The sequence below is a fragment of the Monodelphis domestica genome, chromosome 3 (assembly GCF_027887165.1).
Source record: "Monodelphis domestica isolate mMonDom1 chromosome 3, mMonDom1.pri, whole genome shotgun sequence".
Classification (NCBI taxonomy): Eukaryota; Metazoa; Chordata; class Mammalia; order Didelphimorphia; family Didelphidae; genus Monodelphis; species Monodelphis domestica.
In genome coordinates, this window is record NC_077229.1 from 136,110,160 (window position 1) to 136,130,868 (window position 20,709).

General features: G+C 36.8%; 1 protein-coding gene across 2 annotated transcripts in view; it reads right to left on the bottom strand.

Moving 5' to 3' along the window:
- Positions 1-3,263: 3,263 nt before the first annotated feature.
- The window catches only part of SQLE (squalene epoxidase), a 47,404-nt gene continuing 29,958 nt past the window's right edge, over positions 3,264-20,709 (bottom strand). Inside the window, exons 7-11 of one of the 2 annotated variants that reach the window (XM_001381270.5) lie at positions 8,671-8,766; positions 6,988-7,130; positions 6,436-6,532; positions 4,633-4,720; positions 3,264-3,803 (exon numbers count right to left, since the gene is read on the bottom strand). In XM_001381270.5, coding sequence (XP_001381307.1) covers positions 3,614-3,803; positions 4,633-4,720; positions 6,436-6,532; positions 6,988-7,130; positions 8,671-8,766 — 614 coding nt within the window. In that variant the 3' untranslated portion in view covers positions 3,264-3,613. The remainder of the gene's footprint in view (positions 3,804-4,632; positions 4,721-6,435; positions 6,533-6,987; positions 7,131-8,670; positions 8,767-20,709) is intronic. The other variant, XM_007488311.3, reaches the window with a different exon arrangement.

A 20,709-nucleotide genomic window follows, 5' to 3' on the forward strand; every position in this document is an offset into this window, starting at 1 on the left:
TGATCAGTCGTGTCCAACTCTTGGTGAGCCCATTTAGGGTTTTCTGGCAAAGATCCTGAAGCAGTTGGTCCTTTCGTCCTACAGATCATTGTACAGATGAAGAAACTGAGGCCAACAAGGTGAAGTGACTTGGCCAGTCACACAGCTAGGAAGTGCCTGAGGCCAGATTTGAATTCCAGTCTTCCTGACTCCAATCCCAGAACTTTATCCCCTGAGCCACCTAACTGCCTGGCATGCCTAAGAGACCCTAACAAACAACATCCAACTGGCTGGACAGCGGGAACACTTACTGTTCCCTCCTTTTAGCCTCACCCAAATAGTAACCTTACCTCTCTTTCAGGTCTGTGGAGTTGACCCCCATAAACATATCCCTTTTCCTTTTTGACCCTCGGCTTCCTCATCTGTTGAGAGGGTAGTATCTGTAGCAGCTGCCTCCCCAGCTGGTTGTGTCTGTAAAGTGACTTGCAAACCATAAAGAATTAGGAAAACTTCAGCTATTATTAGGGGGGCTCCCCATCTCATGGTTTCTTCTTTTGAATGAGGCAGACCCTTTCCATTGCCCTGGGCAAGTCGCCAGTCAGCATTTCCCTAATTCTCTATAACATTTCTCTTTTTACATTAAAATGTCAAGTCTTCTTAAACATCTGTATCTTAAACATAGGCCTCTGTGCATTTAGAACTAAGTATTGTTCTCAAGAACTTGTGGGGCACCTACTATGTGCCAGATACTGTGCCAAACCCTGAGGAACAAAAAAGCTAAGACGGACCTGCCCCAGAGGAACTCCCAACTAATGGGGGAAACAGCATGCAAATAATTTCATACAAATAAGCTGTAGACAGGATTGATTGGGAATAATCAAGAGAGAGGAGGAACCAGAATTAGGAGGAAAGCCTTCAGGACAGGGCGAGATTGAAGCCAGCCAAGAGGTGGCGATGAGACAAGATGGGATTCCACGCAAGGGGGTCAGCCGGTCCAGTCAGGAGATGGAATGGATTAAATTAAATTAAATGGATTAAAGACTATATAGGTGTGTAAGGAGCATGAAAACTGGAAAGGTGCACTGGTAACATAGGAAGGGCTTTGAATGACAGATTTGATTCTGGAGGTAAGAAAGAGCTAAAGAGGTTTATTAGTTGGGGCTAAGAGAAGGGAGGAGAGAGCAAGCCTGCACTGTTTGAAGAACAACGTTGAGAACTGAGTGAAAGGGGCTGGTGTGGGGAGAGGGACTCGTGGCGGACTAAGCAGGAGTCGTCCAGCAATGGAACAAGGAGGGCCTGCAGGAGGGCAGCGGTAGTTTCAGAGGGAAGAAGAGTGTACAAGAGATAGAGAGTGAGAAGACAGAGATAGCACCTGGGGGAGTCTGGAAGCAGGGAGGTTTGGGGGCAAAGATATGGAGTTTGGTTCTGGACATGTTGGTTTTAAAAGCTGCAAAGTGCCTAGATGAAGTTTGTAGAAGAAATATTAAATAATGGAGATTTTCCGCTTGCACAAAGGGCCTTGGAACATTAGGGGTCACATAGAATGAGATCCTACTTTGCCACACTGTGGCGGGCACAGGCAAGCAGAGCTCATGGTTCTCCCCAGCATAACCAGTGACAGATGGGCTTTGTGTGTTTCTTTTTCATCTCCTGCCCGCACTCTACTACATAGAGACCTCAGCTGAGGGGCTACACTCTCCTCTGTTAAAAAGGAAGAAAATAATAATAAAAATCTTTAAAAAGCAGAATATACATTCATCAGACTAAGAAAGGCTGAAAGGCTGGCTCTACATTTTGGGAATGATGAGATTCAAATGGTGGCCAATTCCAGACAACTGAAGTCTAAATCAGACAAGAGGCTTAGGACAGAAATGTTGACATTTCTATGAGGTGAAAAGGAGTTTCAAGACCAGCTAACAAAGTTCAGCTTTTCATTCCATGAACGGTAGTTCTGTGCCCCAAAAGAGCTTACAACCGAGAGATGAAAACCTCTTAAGGGGCTCCCAGATGAAATTGGCAGATGATGGCAAGATCAAAAGTGTGACCATCCCTACACACAGCTGAGGTAGGGTGGAAAAGAAGTACACGAGAGTGGGAGACCAATATGCATGTTAAAATCCCCCAAATAAGGGCACTGCCTTAATGCAAAAGGAAAGGAAGCATTCTAGGGGCTGATAACAGTCACTAGGATCTCTATTGGGTGAAAATAATGAACACCAAGGAAAGGTCACTGAGTGACAGAAATTTGTCAGCAGGCACTTCAGTATTCTGTATCAGGCCCTGAGCTAGGTGGTGGGAGTGGGGAGACAAAAGGCAAACGATTCTGCTCTTGGAGGACTGCACAGACCTAGGTAAATATAGACAAAATCTACACGAGTCAGAAATACAAGGTATTTGAATCCAGAAGTGGCAAACGATATTCTGACATCCGCTCAGTGCCCAGTGAGTCAAGGATTAGGAGAGAAGAATGACCAAGGATATAGCATCACCTGAGTCACCCAGGTGGCTTCTATTTTTTGCTGCTACACAAAGTGCTATTATGAATTATCTCTATTTTTTCCTATCAATATCTTTGTACACAGTTGTTTGCATGTTGTCTCCTCCTGTGCAGTCCTTGAAAGCAGGGATTCTTCACAAGCCTAGAGTTTAGCACAGGGCTAGCACATAGTACTTAATAATTGCTCATTGAAATTCTGCCCTCCTCTCCTGGAAATAATGCCTAATTGTGACTAAAAGGTATGGGAGCCAAAGTAACTTTTCTCACAGAATTTTAAATTATCTTCCAAAACTGCTAAATCAATTCAGTTTTACCCACAGTGTGCCATTGTGTTCCTCTTTTCCAGCTTGCAACATTATTTTCATCTCTCTAGTGCCCAGGATGATGTCACAGTATCCATGGCTGTTCTCTCTACTGCCCTGTTATTATTAGCAATTGGATCAAATATGTTTAAAAGCATATTTATGGTTACCCAATTATATAGCAGATATAAAAATCAATGACCAAGTGAAAGAAAAAGTCTGCAAATACTTATCTCTTCCATTTTTCCAACCTTTTCTCTTAAAATGAAAGATTGACATCAATAAGGGTTGTTAATAAAGCCAAACTAGATGAACAAGATTGCAGTTTAATCCTAAAATTGCTTGCTCATCCTTTTTTTTCAATGTTTTTCTACAAGAGTTTCAGGAACCTCTAATTTTACACTGTTTTGAATCTGTGGAAAAGATCAACATTTTGTCATTTTCTTGAGACTAGATACAAACACCACCAAAAAGAAGCAAAGCTATAAGATTTCAATGATCATTTAGTTTATTTGCATCACCAACTTTTTCACATACGAAACATAATGGATCCCAAAAGAAAACATGTTCTCACTATTAGGACTTCAAACTGATTTGTGATTTAACAAGCATTTCTCAGATATCTAACAGTCTTCATTTTAATCACAAAGTAAAACATTTCTTTACAACAGTTTACATACAAAGAAGATCAAAAACAAATTAATCCCCATCTTGGATCCATGTGTCTCTGTTTTAGTAACAGTATGGCATTCAGTAGTACATGTCATCCCAAAAGTCTCTTAAGGCTTGGCAAGTTTCGTGTATTCATTCCTTCTCCAATGGTCTTCCCTTAACTTTAATGTAAGTATTTAATTTCTGAATAAATGAGAGGAAATATGACACAGCAAGCTTTGTAAAAGACAGCACCACTACTGAAGAAGGCTCGTGGTTTTGTAATCCAGGGTTCTGACTTAAAACAAAAGTAAACAGCATATAATGCAACAGCAAAGAAATGTCCAATGAGAGTCATGGGATTAGGTGACAATCTATAACAAAAAAAAAAATATATACGTATTAGAAACACCATAATTTAAGGTCATTTAAAAAATCTAACAGAATGCCAATTATGACTACATCTTTTAAACAGCTATTTTCTTAATTCAAAGAATCTTGCTGCTTTTTTTTAAACATTATTTTATTTGGTCATTTCCAAACATTATTCAATGGAAACAAAAATCATTTTCTTTTCCTCCCCCCACCCCTCCCACCACCTCTCCCATAGCCGGCGCATGATTCCACTGGGTATCACATGTGTTCTGTGACCCTTGATAGCAAAATGGAGGGTAAAACTCCTGGAGACTTGGCCCTAGCTAAGTGGCATGGAAGCTTAAAGGTAACTTTTTCTATATCAACTTCATATAAACTTTTAATTCAGTGAAAAGAGCTGATGGTTTCATTTTCCAGCCAATTTTTTTAGGAACATATTCTTAGAAATACCTACACTTTAACTAGGCCTACTAGTTTTCAGTATTCTACCCACCTTATTAAAATTAACTTTAAAAACATTTCATTATCCATGGTAACAACAGAATGGACAGTATGGATTAATAGATCAATGGATTAAGCCACAGATAATCAAAAACCAGCTTAGTGACAGGTTTTATTTAAAACCTCTACCATAATAACTGCTCACAGTTTTCTCTCAATTGTTCTTGCCTACCTTCTAATGAAAAAATGCTAATTAACAAAAACAGAGTCCAAAAGTATCAGCAAAGAAAAGCTGACATTAATTCATAGTGATCATTTCTATCTAGGCAAATTAACCATAAAATGTTTGATTAATTTGTGTGCTATGTTTAAAGTTATACAACTTACACAGAAAGCAATCCAACTGGACCAGAAATACAGTTTCCACCAAGCTTGAAGTAAAAAAAACAGGCTCTTCTTAACTGATGCAGAGATGCTAAAATGTGATTTAAAAATTATCTTTAATCAAAATAGTCATGTATTGATCAACTCAATACTAATATTCAAAAGCTCAAGATGACTCAGTTACTTATTAGAATATAATCTAATTTTAATCAACACTGGTAGATGCAAAAAAATTCTTAGACTCGGTTTTCCTAATCCATTCTTCTTGCGAGTTTTATAATCCTCACTATGCTGATGAAAATCAAGTTTTTAAAAGGCCTTTACTATTCTTTTCATCAAAACAAACTCTTCCATTCCAAAATCTTGAATGTAATTGCTGTAAAGAATTATTCACAAAGTCGACTTTATTTCGTACTTAAAATGCTGTAAGAAAATCTTAGGTAAGAGGTGCAACCCGTCCTGTTGTCAACAGAGAAATTGAAAACACACTGAGTGATAGATATGCTAGTCTATATGTGAGAAGTTTTGAGGAAAGACAAGACCTGGAAATGTGACTTTTCTGGAAAGTGGAGAAAGACCATGGTCTTAGATATAAGTCTGGCCATCCCTACTAGAGGAGTTGAGGGGGAAAGATTGGAGATATAAAGAAACTTGGAAATAGTCAGAAAACACTGGCCCCAGGACAGAGAAGAAAACAAGATGAGCTGTAGACTGGAAGGTGTTGAATTATTGCCACAGAAAAGCAGTGAAAAGAAGAACAGAATAGCAAATAGACTGAAGAGTTTCTGGGGCTACAGTCAAGGCTCCGAGTAATTTTGACTTGAACCTGAGAAGTTAACATTGGGTCTAAACTGAAAAAAAAAACCTCTACTCTCCATGGAGGGGCAAAGAAAGAAGAGAAGAGAGGGGAAAAAATGAGAGAAATAAGAAGAAAAGGAGAGGAGAAACAGGCGGATATAGAGACAGAGAATGAAGATATACAGCTTTAAAGTGAGTTAATACCTATTAAAGAAAGTTGTGAGATCAAGAATAAGGAACAACCATCTGGTAGGGCAGTGAAAATTATAGTTTCTGCATAAGATTGACTAATGTTCCAAACCTATAAACCTATACAAATTTATAGTACAGAATATCTGTAATTTACCTAATCTATCCATAGCTATATTCAAAGATTCCTTCCCCCTGCAGATAAAATGTTTATGTCCTGCAGGGGAACAACAAGGTGGGGGAAAGGTATGCCAAGAGAAGGATAAAAAGTGAAACTAGGGCTTCAGACTCTGAAGGAGAAATTTCCTTTTTTCAAATCAGCAAATAATTTCAAGTGCCTAATGTGTGCAAGACACTCTACTTAGTACTCAGATACAACAATGCTAAAAATAGTCCTTGCCTTCAAGAAGCTTCCATTCCACTGTTCCTCGGGAGGACAGTCATAGAAGGTTACCCAGATAAAAGGCAGCAATAACATGGTGCAGGAGCCCTCTATTTGAGTCTGTTCTTTCATCACAACCACAAAGAACCATTTTATATTAGGATAACAGATTTGGCCAATAACATCAAATTTAGAGAATAACACTTCTTTATCTCTCCTATACTCATCTAAAGGACTTATGCTATATTTAAAGTACAATGTGGGGAAAAAACACACTTTCTTGGGGGCCAAGACTTTTGCCTTTTCTTAACTATATATAACTTTGGACAAGCCATTTAACAGCTAATCTCTATTTATACATCTATAAAAGGAGGCATTTGGTAGAGCTCTAAGGCCCTTTCATTTCTAACATTCTACAATTGTAATCCCTCACTTACCATCTGAGGCAGAAAATAATTCATAAAGAGCCTGAGCAAGAACATTCACAACAAATGAATGAGATTTTCTTCTTGACCGATAGAATGAATTTTGGGCCTAAAAAAAGAAAAAAAAAGTGGGTCTTTTATAATGTAAGAATGAAGAAGAAAAGTAAATTTTCCTAGTGATTTTTCTAATTCCCCCAAACCAAGGGTTTGCTCACCTCCAGCTAATGGCACAACAGATTCAGCCCCAGTGACCTCTAGAGCTGGGGTTCAGTAACTCATAAGCTGGAATGTACATTCTTTAATTAGATGAAAGAGTTCTATACAACAAAGCATAAAACCCAGTGCCCTAATACAGAAATTAGAGGCCTTGAAGACTTAATGGTTACCAGGCAAAGAAGCCCATCTAAGCCCTACGCGTGTGACTGCCTCCGTGCTGCAAGGCATTAGTGAGTAGGGCTTTGGGGCACCATGAAGCTCCTTTGTCATGGCTCACACAATGATTCCGAATGCCTTCAGAGGCCCAGGACAGACACACTCCTTGAAGGCTATGATGAACTGTCTTACCTGGAGAAGCGCTCTCTCATCATAAAGATCAGGGATGCTCTTCAGCAACTTCCTCCAGATTTTTATATCATTGAAAACAACACTCATTCCCCCACCGGTAAGAGGATGTCGTATATTATAGGCATCTCCCAAAAGAAGAACACCTGCCCCAAAAAATAAAGAAATGATCATTTGTAACATCCTTTCATCATCACTATTCTGTTCATTTTTATTAACTACTGTTAGTTTGAAAAACAGACAAAAAGACCATGAAGGAAAAAAAAATAAGAAAAAATAATTACAAAAGAAAATTTGCTCTGGTGAACCTTCAAGAATATTATAGTCAGCTTATTATTATGTACTAATCCAGTATAGAATTATAATCAAATGCACAAATTACAGTAAGACCTTTGTTAAAATTCAACAATGTATTTTAGTAAATGAAAACTAATAAGAACATCTCATAAAATACTAGAGTATTTTGACTCAGTTATATTTATTATTTATTAACCCATCTATGCAATCAGACTATGGAACATAAGGATATGCCTGTCTTTACATGTTGGAACCTGTGCCTCAGGATAAAAGGGGCTCTACAATTAAAGGTTTTTAGAACTGAAAATAATAGCACTTTAGCAATCAAGAATCTTCAAATGATTCCAACAACGCCAATACTCTTTGAAAGAAGTCTCATAAATATAGGACATTCGAGCTATCTATCATATACTAAAAAAGGAAAAATAAAGTCTCTCTCCAAATCTTTGCTCTAATAATAGCAGGTAAATAATATTGTGAGATAGGGTGAAATTTTATTTTTATTTATTTTTTAAACCCTTATCTTCCATCTTGGAATCAATACTGTGTATTTGTTCCAAGGCAGAAGAGTGGTAAGGGCTAGGCAATGGGGGTTAAGTGACTTGCCAAGGGTCACACAGTTAGGGAGTGTCTGAGGCCACATTTGAACCTAGAACTTCCCATCTCTAGGCCTGGCTCTTAATCCACTGAGCTATCCAGATGCCCCCAGGATGAAATTTTAAAAGCAAAATTTAATTAGAAATAATCAAAGCTGGAGAGGAAATAGTTTGGAAAACAATGGCACAACAACTAAGAGTAGTTGTTTAAATAACTGACAAATTTTAAATCAATTGCCCCTGAATAACCAGAGCAGAATAAACCTGGACTGAGTCTAAGCTCAATTCTCCTTCCCTGAAGGTTTTTTAAATATAAACAAGCAACCTATGGAACTTAAACCTACACCTCCATTTTATTAGAATCCCCAGCTTATTAATATGCATCTTTCATATGTAAAGGAACATCCACAATCACTGCTTGCCATTCCCTCTGTTCCCTCCCTAAGATGTCACCCACTCCTGGTTCTCCCTTTGCCCTAAGCAGAGTAGGCAGTACTAGCAATGAAGAGGAAGAAAGGGAGAAGGGGTTAGAGAAGATGGGCCAAGTTCGCAGCATGGAAGGGCCCTGCCGGAATCCTCAAGGCTTTCTCTTACTCCTCATTGCTGCTTCTTCTGTGATCTCTGTAATGTAAGAATGTTAAACTAATTCTGGAGGTAATGAGTTATGCAGTGTAACAGTACCTAATTTTTTTAATACCTCTGAGTAATTTCATAAATAAACAGGCATTTAAGGAGTATATCCCATTTAGTCATCTGACTACTTTCTAAAATCTCTTTTACTAATTAATCATACCTCGTTTGTTTACTGGTGAAGGAGGAAGGAAACTTGCAGGCATAGACCTCAAGCGATCATTCTGAATTCCCTCTAGGAACGGTTCTCTTATGTGATCTGCAATAAAACAGAAAGATCATATTAACACCATTTTAAAACATTTCGGTTTCAAATGATCTGTCTTCTTACCAATAATTCTCTAAACCATATATGACTGTTACAAAGTATCTTGTATAGCCTCCAGAAGAAGGATTAAATCTAACTACAATAAAACCTCAGAATCGAAGCTTCAAAAATCCAAAAAAAAAATGGATGACAAAGCATTGATCACCTGGGAAGAACCCATGCATTCTGCACTAATGGCATTTAAAAAAAACCTTTTTAGAGGCTCAGACTACAGCTCCTTTGAGTTGTCATCTAATCCCAACATGTGTCCCAAGGCACTTCCATGGTTTTCCAGTGGTAACAATCAGTTTTCAGACCTGGGTCCTAACTCAAAAGCCTACGCTAGCTCCGCCAAGCTACTAAGAGCTTTAACAACTTGAGTGATTCCAAGATGATTCCAATGATATTAACAGGTTTTTTCTTGAAGTTGAATTAAGTAAATAACTGCTTTAGTATAGGCCTCACCCTTCAATTTTGCTATATCATGTACCCTCAGCAATTATGGCCTTGAACTTATGACTGGGCCTTCATCATGGGAAGAGAGAATTGAACTCTCCTAGTTTATTTATTATACATTTTAAAATGTAATCAATCAGCAACCTTTAATTTAATCAAATCAAGAATTTGAAGGAGCCCTACTTAGCATTTGGTAAGTCACTAGGTAAGAGAGAGAGCTCACAAGTCACACCCCCAAAGGCCACAAAAGCACTGCTTCCCCACACACCCCAGCCCCCTTCCCTGGAAATGCTAGGCAAATTGAGAGACTGCAATTGGCTCCTATAGAAGGCGAAGAGACAGGAAGTGACATGGAAAAAGGGGGATAAAAAGCCAAGTCCAAGGACTGATTCATTCACTCTGCTGCAGTGAGCCGAGCTGAAGGGAGACTCTTCTTGAATGTGGTCACGTCCTAGATTCCTCCTTGCCTGGAGCTTTCTACACTGGAGAGGCTTGCTGGGTGAGTGACTCAGTCTGAAGGAAGATGCTTGCGTTGGTGGATTTCTGACTGAAGATGCCACAGGGATTTCCATTTGGAGATCAGGACTTTGGGAAGCCCCTGCCATGGGCTGAACCGGACTTCACCAGAGCAGCACTTAGGCCAGTAGGCTAGACAAGGCTCTGTCTCCTTCCTATATTTCCCATTTTTAATATCTCTACCTTGTAAATAAAAGCTGCTAAACAGTCATTTCTGACTTAAGGGCTAATATTTTATAAACAGCGACCACAATCTCACTTTTATAATGCTCATATTGAGTCAAACCCAATTTTAATTCTTGCAGTCAGCATAGAGGTTTGCCTCAGTTAAAAGCCTGGCAACACCCTGATGACACCCCTTCACCCTAGCATGCATCATCAGGCTTTTGTCCCACTTTTAGGCCTGGCACCTCCTCCTTTCCCTGGTCACCTTAGTATACATCATCTTTGACATCGTCAGGCTTAGAAAGTAGGGTTCAGGCTCCCCCATTCTCCCCTTGTCTGTCAAGTGACTTCTAATACCAATGAGAAGTATTTCCTGATTACTTCAACCACTCTACATCTTTCTATTTTTATCAGTGTCTTGGATTATTTTTGTTCTGGTATAAAAGTTGTGATATTCCTTGGTGATAAAAGAAGTCATCTCACAGTGGCCAGGGTCCTTCTACTCTTGACCACAGGTCCAGCTTTGCTGTGGGACCTTCCTCTCTCCCATAAACCTATCTTTCTTTATGACTTGGAGACTTTGTTTATCATTTGCATGCCTGTGGTTGGAAATTATGCAACAGCTGTCACTACAAAAAAAGAGAAGAGCTGGAAATACAATATTCTAGAAGGCAAAAGATACACATATATACATAATGAAACAATATAATCCTACAGGGGAAAAGCATGGAGCTTTATTGAAACAAAAGAATTTCAAGCATTACTGATGAAATGGTCAGTACTTAGTAGAGTCAAGAAAAACACAAAGCAACAAATACATAGTTGAAATAGTTGGAATTATGCAAGAATGAAATATTTCATGAATGAATATATCTTAATAAGGAAAGAGACAAGTATCTTCTCCAAACCTGTCATCAAAAGTCACAGGAGAAATTAAATAAAAACAGAGGGCCCAGGAAGTCCTGGATTATGTCTAATGATCTTAAGAATGAAAAAGGGACAGAAAAAGTAATACACTAGGGCAGAAAGGGGAAGGAAGAGGATTGAATTTATTATCTCATATAACAGAGGTGTGCAAGAAGACTAAAAACATAGAAGATGGGTGGAATGAGCAGTTATCATTTGAAACACTCATTTAAACCAAAGAAGGAGAGAAAAAAACATATACAATGGGTTTGGTGTAAAAATACATTCAACTTAAAAGGGAAACAGGAAAGAATTAGGAGAAAGAAGGTAGAATAAGAGGACGGCTAGACTCAGAAAAGGGTTAGTCTCAAGCAAGACAAATTCTAATGTTGGAGAATGGATCATGAAGTGAAGTTTAAAAAAGAGCAAAATACTAAGAATGTGTGACTGAGGTCTGGGCAAGGGGAAGGGAAGAGGAAGTAGCCTACATCACTCCTTTATCAAAATCTTCCTAAGATGGAAACATGAGACGAAGAAAAGTGTAAGAGGAGAGGACAGACAGAAATATCTTATTAACGACCATGAACATGAGCTAAACTTATAAAAAACAGTCAGGACCAGATGGATTTATAAACAAATGAATGCATGACAAAGAAACATGAAGTCACTCTATAAACAAATTAGAGGGAAAAGGAAGGCAAATACCTATCATAACTAGGAATAAAAGAAAAATTCATGGCTAAATGAGAGATTAAAAATACCCAAAAGACAAAATGAACAATTTTTATTATATAAAATTGAAAAGTTTAATATAATAAAAATGCAGTTAAATGAGAAATTTGAGGAAATTAAAATTAGAATTTAATTCTAAGTTCTAAAATTAGAGAAAGATCTAAGATGCATATATACTTTTATATCTACTTACAAATATGTGTGAATATATGCAAATATGGAACTTGATTCAAATGAATAAGAAAAGGGCCATTCTGTAATAGATAAATAGTAAAAGTATATGAATAGGAAGTTATCAAAAGAAGAAATCTAAATTACTGACAAGAGCCAAGATGACAGAGTAGAAGTAAGGAAGCTCAAAACCACCATGAGAATTCACCTCCAACCAGTCTTAAAATAACACAACAAAATGAATGTAGGAGTAAAATAATTAAAAAGGAGACAGAGTGAAGCAACTTTTAAGAAGAGAAAAACCTAAAAGGTAGGCAGAGAACATCTGGGGCACTGGCTGAGAAGGGAGCACAGATAATAGGAGGCTACGGCAAGGAAGGGAGCCAAGAATGAGACACTGAGACTGAGACACACACACACACACACACACACACACACATATCCCACATCTGCTGTGCCAGGTTCTGAACCTGAGCCCAAGCCAACGTGCAGACCCTGAGACCCTGCCTGGGAAGATAGAGGTTCAACCAACCCACACCCCTTGAGGTTCCAAGCAAACAGAGAGTGAAGTCTGGAATTCCATCCTAGGGCCAGCTGGGCTGAAACAGCCTAATCTGTGTGGGCCCAGAGCAAGGTCAAGAGTCCCAGTCTAGGCCTGTGGCAAGGACATAGCTCCCAGTTTGTGATAATTGGTGGACTCAAAGTTAGGCCCCCTGAGCTTCTCATCAAAAGCTCAATGGCAGGGCAGTCAGCTGTGTGCATGACCTAATCAAGCCCGGAGTAAGACAAAAAGCTTCACCTAAGCCTGAGGCTAGAATTTGAGCTGAGCCTGATCTAATCAAGTCCCCAATGAGACCAAAAGCACCTATCCAGATGAGAATTTCAGACATCAGCAGTCTCAAGGGTTAACTGAATTAGCAGTGGGAGGTGGCTCTCAGAGCTCCCAGCCCTCAGGTCATTATACCATCTTGATAGAACTAAAACTGGTAGAAAGCCAGAAATAAAGTGAAGGGTGACATCAAGGAAGTACTAAAGCTTAAGAATGTACCCTAAACTCCCAGAGAAGAAAACAAAAAAGCACCTAACTATAGAGAATTTTTATGGAGACAAAGAGCAAAGTACAGACACTGAATGAAACAATGAAAGTAAAGCTAATACATGCAAACTGGACATAAATTCTGGAAGAGCTCAAAGAGGATTTCAAAAAACAATTAAGAAAGGCAGAGGAAAAATGTAGAAGAGAAATGAAAGAAATGCAAGAAAAAATGGACCAAATGAAAAAGGAGGCTCAAAAGCTGGCAGAGGGAAATCAATTCTTAAAAATTAGAATTTGGCAACTAGAAACTAATGATTTCATAATTTAAGAGTCAGGCCCAGAGATGGGAGGTCTTGGGTTCAAATCTGGCCTCAGACACATCCTAGCTGTGTGACCCTGAGCAAGTCACTTGACCCCCATTGCCTAGCCCTTACCATTTTCTGCCATGGAACCAATATAGAGTATTGATTCCAAGATAGAAGGTACGGGTTAAAAAAAATTATTAGACAACCTGAAAGCCATGATAAAAAAAAAAAGAACAACAATAAAAAAGTTTGGACATCATAATGCAAGAAATTACCAGAGAAAACTTCCCAGATATTCTTGAAGAAGAAAATACAATAGAAATTATAAGAATCCACAAATCATCTCCAGAAAGAAATCCTCAAATGACAACCTCCAGGAATTTAACAGCTAAATTCAAGAGCCCCCAAAACAAGGAGAAAATACTGCAAACAACCAGAAAGAAACAATCCAAATACCATGGAGCTACAATCAAGATCACACAGGACTTAGCAGCTTCCACATTAAAGGATCAAAAGGCATGGAATATGATATTCAAGAAGGCGAAAGATCTAGATTTACAACCCAGAGTCACCCATACAACAAAACTGAGTATATTCTTTCAGGGGAAAAAATAATCATTCAATAAGATAGAAGATTTCCAAGAATTCCTAAGGAATAAGCCAGACCTAAACAAAAAATCTGAAATCCAAACATAAGATCCTAGAGAAACAAAAAAGGTAAATAAAAAGAGAAAATTTAAGGGACTTGATAAAGTCAAACATTATTCTTAATAGTAGAGCAGATAGAAGGAATATACCTAGTCAGAGAGTGGGGAAATGCTGATTATGATATGATATGCAAAAAAAAAATCAAGGGGTGAAAAAGAGGATTGCAATAAGAGAAAAAGGAAGGGAACAATCAAATAGGCTAAATTATAAAATATAAAGTGGTATGAACAATTACTACAGTGTAGGGAAAAATGAGTGTGGTGATAGCCAATGCTTAAATTTTACTCTCATCGTAACTGACTCAGAGAAGGAAAAACAAATATACTCAATGGGGTACACATTCTACTTTACCCTACAGAAAAGTAGAAGAGGAATTAGACAAGGGAAGGGAGACATAGTTGGAAGGAGGGGAAGTGGTAGAGGGGGGTGGGGTGATAAAAAGCAAAACATTGGTGTGGACGAACAGAGTGAAAGGAGAAAGAGAAGGATCTAAAGGTGAAAATAAGAGGGAGACCAATACACAGTTAGAAATCATTATTGTGAATGTGAATGGGATGAACTCACCCATAAAATGGAAGCAGATAGCAGAGTGGATTAAAAATCAGAATCCTACCATATGTTGTTTACAAGAAATACATTTGAAGCAAGATGATACACACAGATTAAAAGTAAAGCTGGAGCAGAATTTATTATGCGACATCTAAAATAAAAAAATCAGAAATATCAATCATGATCTCAGACAAAGCTAAAGCAAAAATAGATCTGACCAAAGTAGATAAGGAAGGAAATCACATCTTGCTAAAAAGTACTATAAATAATAAAGTAATATCAATACTAAACATATATACACCAAATGGTATAGCATCCAGATTTTTTAAGAAGAAACTTAAGGAGCTTAAGGAGGAAATAGTTAATAAAACTATATTAGTGAGGGACCTCAACCTTCCCCTATCAAATCTAAATAAATCAAAACAAAAAATAAAATAAAATAAGAAAGAAGTAAGGGAAATGAATGAAATTTTAGAAAAATTTAAGTTAATAAATATCTGGAGAAAACTTAATAGAGATAAAAAGGAATATAACTTCTTTTCAGTAGCACATGGTACATATACAAAGATTAACTATGTACTAGGGCATAAAAACATCACAAACAGGGGGCAGCTGGGTAACTCAGTGGATTTAGAGATGGGAGGTCCTAGGTTCAAATCTAGCTTTAGACACTTCCCAGCTGTGTGTGACCCTGGGCAAGTCACTTGACCCCCATTGCCTAGTCCTTACCACTCTTCTGCCTTAGAACCATTGGTTCTAAGACAGAAGATAAGGGTTTTTTAAAAAATATCACAACAAATGCAGGAAAGCAGAAATAATAAATACAACTTTTTCAGATCATAATGTGATAAAAATTATAATTAGTAAGGGTTCATGGAGAGGCAAACTAAAAAATAATTGGAAACTAAAAAATCTAATTCTTCAAAATTGGTGTGTTAAAGAACAAATCATAGAAACAATTACTGATTTCATTGAAGAGAATGACAATGAAGAAACAACATATCAAAATGTATAGTGTCCAAAGCTGTATTCGGGAAAACTTATATCCCTGAACACCTATATCAAGAAAATAGAGAAAGAGGAGATAAACAAATTGAACATGTGACTAAAAAAATCCTAGAAAAAGAACAAATTAAAAATCCCCAGATAAAGACTAAGTTGGATCCTAATAATTAAAGGATAAATTAATAAAATTGAAAGTAAAAGAACTACTGAACAAAAAATTAGCCTAGGAGTCAATTCTCGGAAGGAAAAAAAAAACAAATAAAATAATGTATTTTTTAATCTAATTTTAAAAAAAGAAATGAGAATCAAATCACCAGTATCAAAAATAAAAAGAGGGATTTCACCTCTAATGAAGAGAAAATTAAGGCAATTATTAGGAGCTATTTTGCCCAATTATATCACAATAAATATGACAATCTGGGTGAAATGGATGAATATTTACAAAAATAAAAATTATCTAGAATAACAAAAGAGGAAATAGAACACTTAAATCTTTCCATCTCAGAAAAAGAAATTGAACAAGCCATCAATGAACTCCCCAGGAAAAATTCCCCAGGGCCAGATGGATTCACAAGTAAATTCGATCAAACATTTAAAGAACAACTAATCCCAATCCCATAGAAACTATTTGACAAAATAAGCAAAGAAGTCTTGCCAAATTCTTTTTATGACACAGATATGGCACTGATACCTAATCCAGGTAGACCAAAACAGAGAAAGAAAACTACAGACCAATCTCCTTAATGAACATAGATACAAAAATCTTCAATAAAATACTAGCAAAGAGACTACAGCAAATTATCACAAGTATTATTCATTATGACCGGGTGGGATTTATACCAGGAATGCAAGGATGGTTTAATATTAGGAAAACTACCTGCATATTTAACCATATCAATAATCAAATGAACAGAAATCACATGATTATCTCAACAGATTCAGAAAAAGCCTTTGACAAAATACAACACCCACTCCTACTGAAAACACAAGAAAATATAGGAATAAGGGGGCTTTTCCTTAAAATAATAAGTAGTATTTATTTTAAATCATCAGCAGGTATCATCTGCAATAAGGATAAATTAAAAGCCTTCCCAATAAGATCAGGAGTGAAGCAAGGATGCCCATTATCACCTCTTTTATTTAATATTTGTGAAGATAGGATTAACTCTCCCCTTGCCTATTTTTAAGTTAATCAATAAAAAACTTAAGTACCCCTCCTTAGTACCTTACCAGTCTCTAAGTATGAGAGTTCACAAGTCACTGCCCTGATCCTGGGCAGTGCTAGGCAAATTAAAAAACTGAGATTGGTTCCCTTAAAGTGGAGAAGGGACAGGAAGTGACATGGAAAAAAGACTATAAAAAATCTTGAATGTCCTGTCCAAGAGACTTCTCCTTTGAACTACTTCTCCTTTGGAGTTCATCTTTGGATACTCCGTTTCAATGAGCTGGACTGAAGGAGGAGACTCTCTCCCTGGGATCCTACATCAGCTTTCTGGGTGAGTAGCTGGCCTTCCTTTCCTGGCTTCTGGCGAGATTAATTCCAGAGAAGCCTTCCTTTCCTGGAGGAGGCTGTGTTGGTGGAAGCCTTGCTGAAGATACCACCAGAACTCCTAGCTTAAGAGACTATCACAACTCCACATGGAGATTGGGACTTGAGAGCCCTTGCCATTTGGTGAGCTGGACTTCTTTGAACAGAAATTATAGGGTACCTAGCTTGGCAATACTTTCTACTTCCTTCCTACATTTCTCTTTCACTATATCTCTATTAAACTGAATTGTTAAGAGTGGCTAACAGATTCATGACTTAAGAGTTAATTTTTTAAATTGGCAACCACAATATTACTTTAGCACTTTCATATTTAGCATAAAATCTAAATTTTTTAAATTCTTATATATTGTACTAGAAATGCATTAGTGGCAATTAGAGAAGAAAAGGAAATTGAAGGGATTAAAGTAGGCAATGAGGAAAACAAACTATCACTTTTTGCAGAGGATATGATGGTAAAAAGCTAGTGGAAATAATAACTTTAGAAAAGTTGCAAGATACAAAATAAATCCACATAAATCATCAGCATTTCTATATATTTCCAACAAAAATCAGAAGCAAGGATTAGAAAGAGAAACTCCATTTAAAATCATTCTAGACAATATAAAATATTTAAGAATCTATCTGCCCAAATACAGGAATTATATGAACACAACTACAAAACACTTTCCACACAAATAAAACTAGATCTAAACAATTGGAAAAACATTAATTGTTCATGGGTAGGATAAGTTAATATAATAAAAATGACAATCCTACCTATATTAATTTAGTTATTCAATGCCATACCTATCAAACTACCAAAAAATGTTTAGAGAATTAGAAAAAATAATAACAAAATTCATCTGGAAGAACAAAAGATCAAAAATATCAAGGGAACTAATGAAACAAAGTGTGAATGCTGGTGACCTAGCATTCCTAGATCTTAATCTGTCCTATAAAACAGTGATCATCAAAACAATCTGGTACTGGCTAAGAGACAGAAGATCAATGGAATAGACTAAGAGTAAATAACCTCAACTATCTTGTGTTCCATAAACCCAAAGACTCTAGCTTTATGGAAAAAAATCCTCTATTTGACAAAAACTGCTGGGAAAATTGGAAAACAGGATGGCAAAAATTAGGTTTATATCAATATCTCACAACCTATTCCAAGATAAATTCAAAATGGGTATATGATTTAAACATAAAGAGTGATATTATAAGTAAATTAGGTGAACATGGAATAGTATTCTTCTCAGGATCTATGGAGAAGGAAAAAATTCAAGACCCACCAAGAAATAGAGATTACAAGATATAAAATGAATAACTTTATTACATTAAATTTTAAAGGGTACAAACAAAACTAATGCAACCAAAATTAGAAGGGAAGCAACAAACTGGGGGAAAATTTTTCAAAGTTCTCTGACTAATCTCTCAAATATACAAAGAATTAAGTCAAATTAATAAGAAATCAATCATTCCCCAATCGACAAATTCTTATATCAGGGATATGAATAGGCAGTTTTCAGATGAAGAAATCAAAACTATCAATAATCATATTAAAAAATGTTCTAAATCCCTCCTGATTGCAGAAATGCAAATCAAAACAACTCTGAGATGCCACCTTATACCTAAAAGAGTGGCCAATAGGACAATAAAGGAAAATAATCAATGTTAGAGAGGATGTGGCAAAATTGGGACACTAATGCATTGCTGATGCAGTTGTGAATTGATCCAACCGTTCTGGAAGGCAATTTGGAATTATGCCCAAAAGTCTTTGAAAGAATGCATGCCCTTTAGTCCAGTACTACTAGGTTTGTATACCAAAGAGATTTTTTTTTTAAACGGGCAAGGCTTTGTTTGTACAAAAATATTTATAGCTGCACTTTTTGTGGTAGCAAAAAATTGGAAAATGAGGGTTTGTCCCTCAATTGGGGAATGGCTGAACAAATTGTGATATATGATGGTGATGGAATACTATTGTGCTACAAGGAATGATGAACTGCTTGATTTCTATAAGAACTGGAAAGACCTTCATAAACTGATGCAGAGTAAAATAAGCAGAACCAATGTGATTGACTTTGCTACTAAACGTAATACAATGATCACAACACTGAGGGACTTATGAGGAAGAACACTATCCCTATCTGTAAAAAGAACTGTAGGAGTAGAAATCCAGAAGAAAACATGACATATCACTTGTTTATATGGGTATATGATTTGGGGTTTTGATTTTTAAAAACTACTCTATTACAAAAATAAATAATATGGAAATAGAATTTGAGTGATAATATATGTATAACCCAGTAAAAGTGCTTGTCATCTCTGGGAAGGGAAGAATAGAAGAAAGGGAGAAAACAAGAATCATGTAACCATGGAAAATATTTTTTAAAATTAAAAAACAATAAATTACCAACAAATATATGAAAAAATGCTCTCCAATCCTAAAAATTAGAGAAATGTAAATTAAGGCAACTCTGAGATTCTAGTTTATATCCATCAGATTGCCAAGGAATTACCAAAAAAAAGAAGACAATTGGTAGAGCTAACATAGGGTATAAGCATAGTAGAAAGAATTAATACATGGTATGTGAAAAGAGGGTACCCAAGTTCAGAACTTGCCCAGTTATTCTGGAAAGTAATTTAGAATTATATTTAAAAAGGCACTAAACTGTTCATAATGTTTTGACCTAGGATATACTACCATTTAACTTATACCCCCCCTAAGAGACCAAAGAAGAAAAAGATTTATATGTACTATAATTCTTATATTAGCACTTTTTGTAATGGAAAAGAAATGGAAACTAAGAGAATGCCTACCCAACTGGGAAATAGCTGAGCAAATTATGGCAAATAAATGTATTAGAATATTATTACACTGAAACAATGGCAATTGATTATATTGACAAATGGGTAAAAGTCTAAAGAGACTGATGTGGCTATCAGGAATTCAAATGAATTTAGATTTTTTTAAAAGACACGTAAGAGACAGAAGCAAGGGCAAGCAATTGAGTCCAATTCAAAAGTAGTAAGATCCTCTAAAAATATGTCCTGAATATTAAAGACAAGCAGAACAACTGGCATGCTATTGCAGTAGTCCAGGTGTGAAGTGACAAGGGCCTATATATATATCAAAATGGTAGCCATATCTTCAAAGAAGGGGAGTATTTGAGAGATGGTGCTAAAGTAAAATCAATAGTATCTGGCTACTAGTTGAATATAAGGGATAAGTAAGGAGTCAGGGTTGAGCCCTAGGTGGTGAGACTAGGGGGATGAGAGGATTATGGTGCCCTTGAGAGTAGTAAGTTTGGAAGGGGAAGGGTTTGGAGAGAAAGATAATGAATTCAGTTTTGGATATGCAGATGTTTACTGGACATCCCCTTCAATATATCTAACACGCATTTAGAGTTGTGAGACTGGAGATGAGTAGAAAGGTTAGAGTTGGATAAGTAGATCTGAGAATCATTGGAATAGATGACAATTTTATTCACTGGAGCTAATGAAATCCTAAAGAGAAAAAGCATTGAGGAAGAAGAAAAAGAGGCCCATGACAAACCCCTGTGGGACACCCATGGTTGGCAGGAGTAACATAAATGAAAGTCCAGCAAAGAAGATGAGAAAGATTAATACTTTTAATTTAAAGGAAAACAATGAATTAAAGGCCTCATAATTTAGAAGAATAATGAAATGCAAATGAAGACCAAATTCTCTACTCACTATTCTCTGGTCTCTCCTCCTCCCAGAATCTCTATGTAAGACATGTTGCCCAAGCCAGTCAGGTCCCCTTCCTCTCCAGGCTATACTCTGTCCCTCCTCTT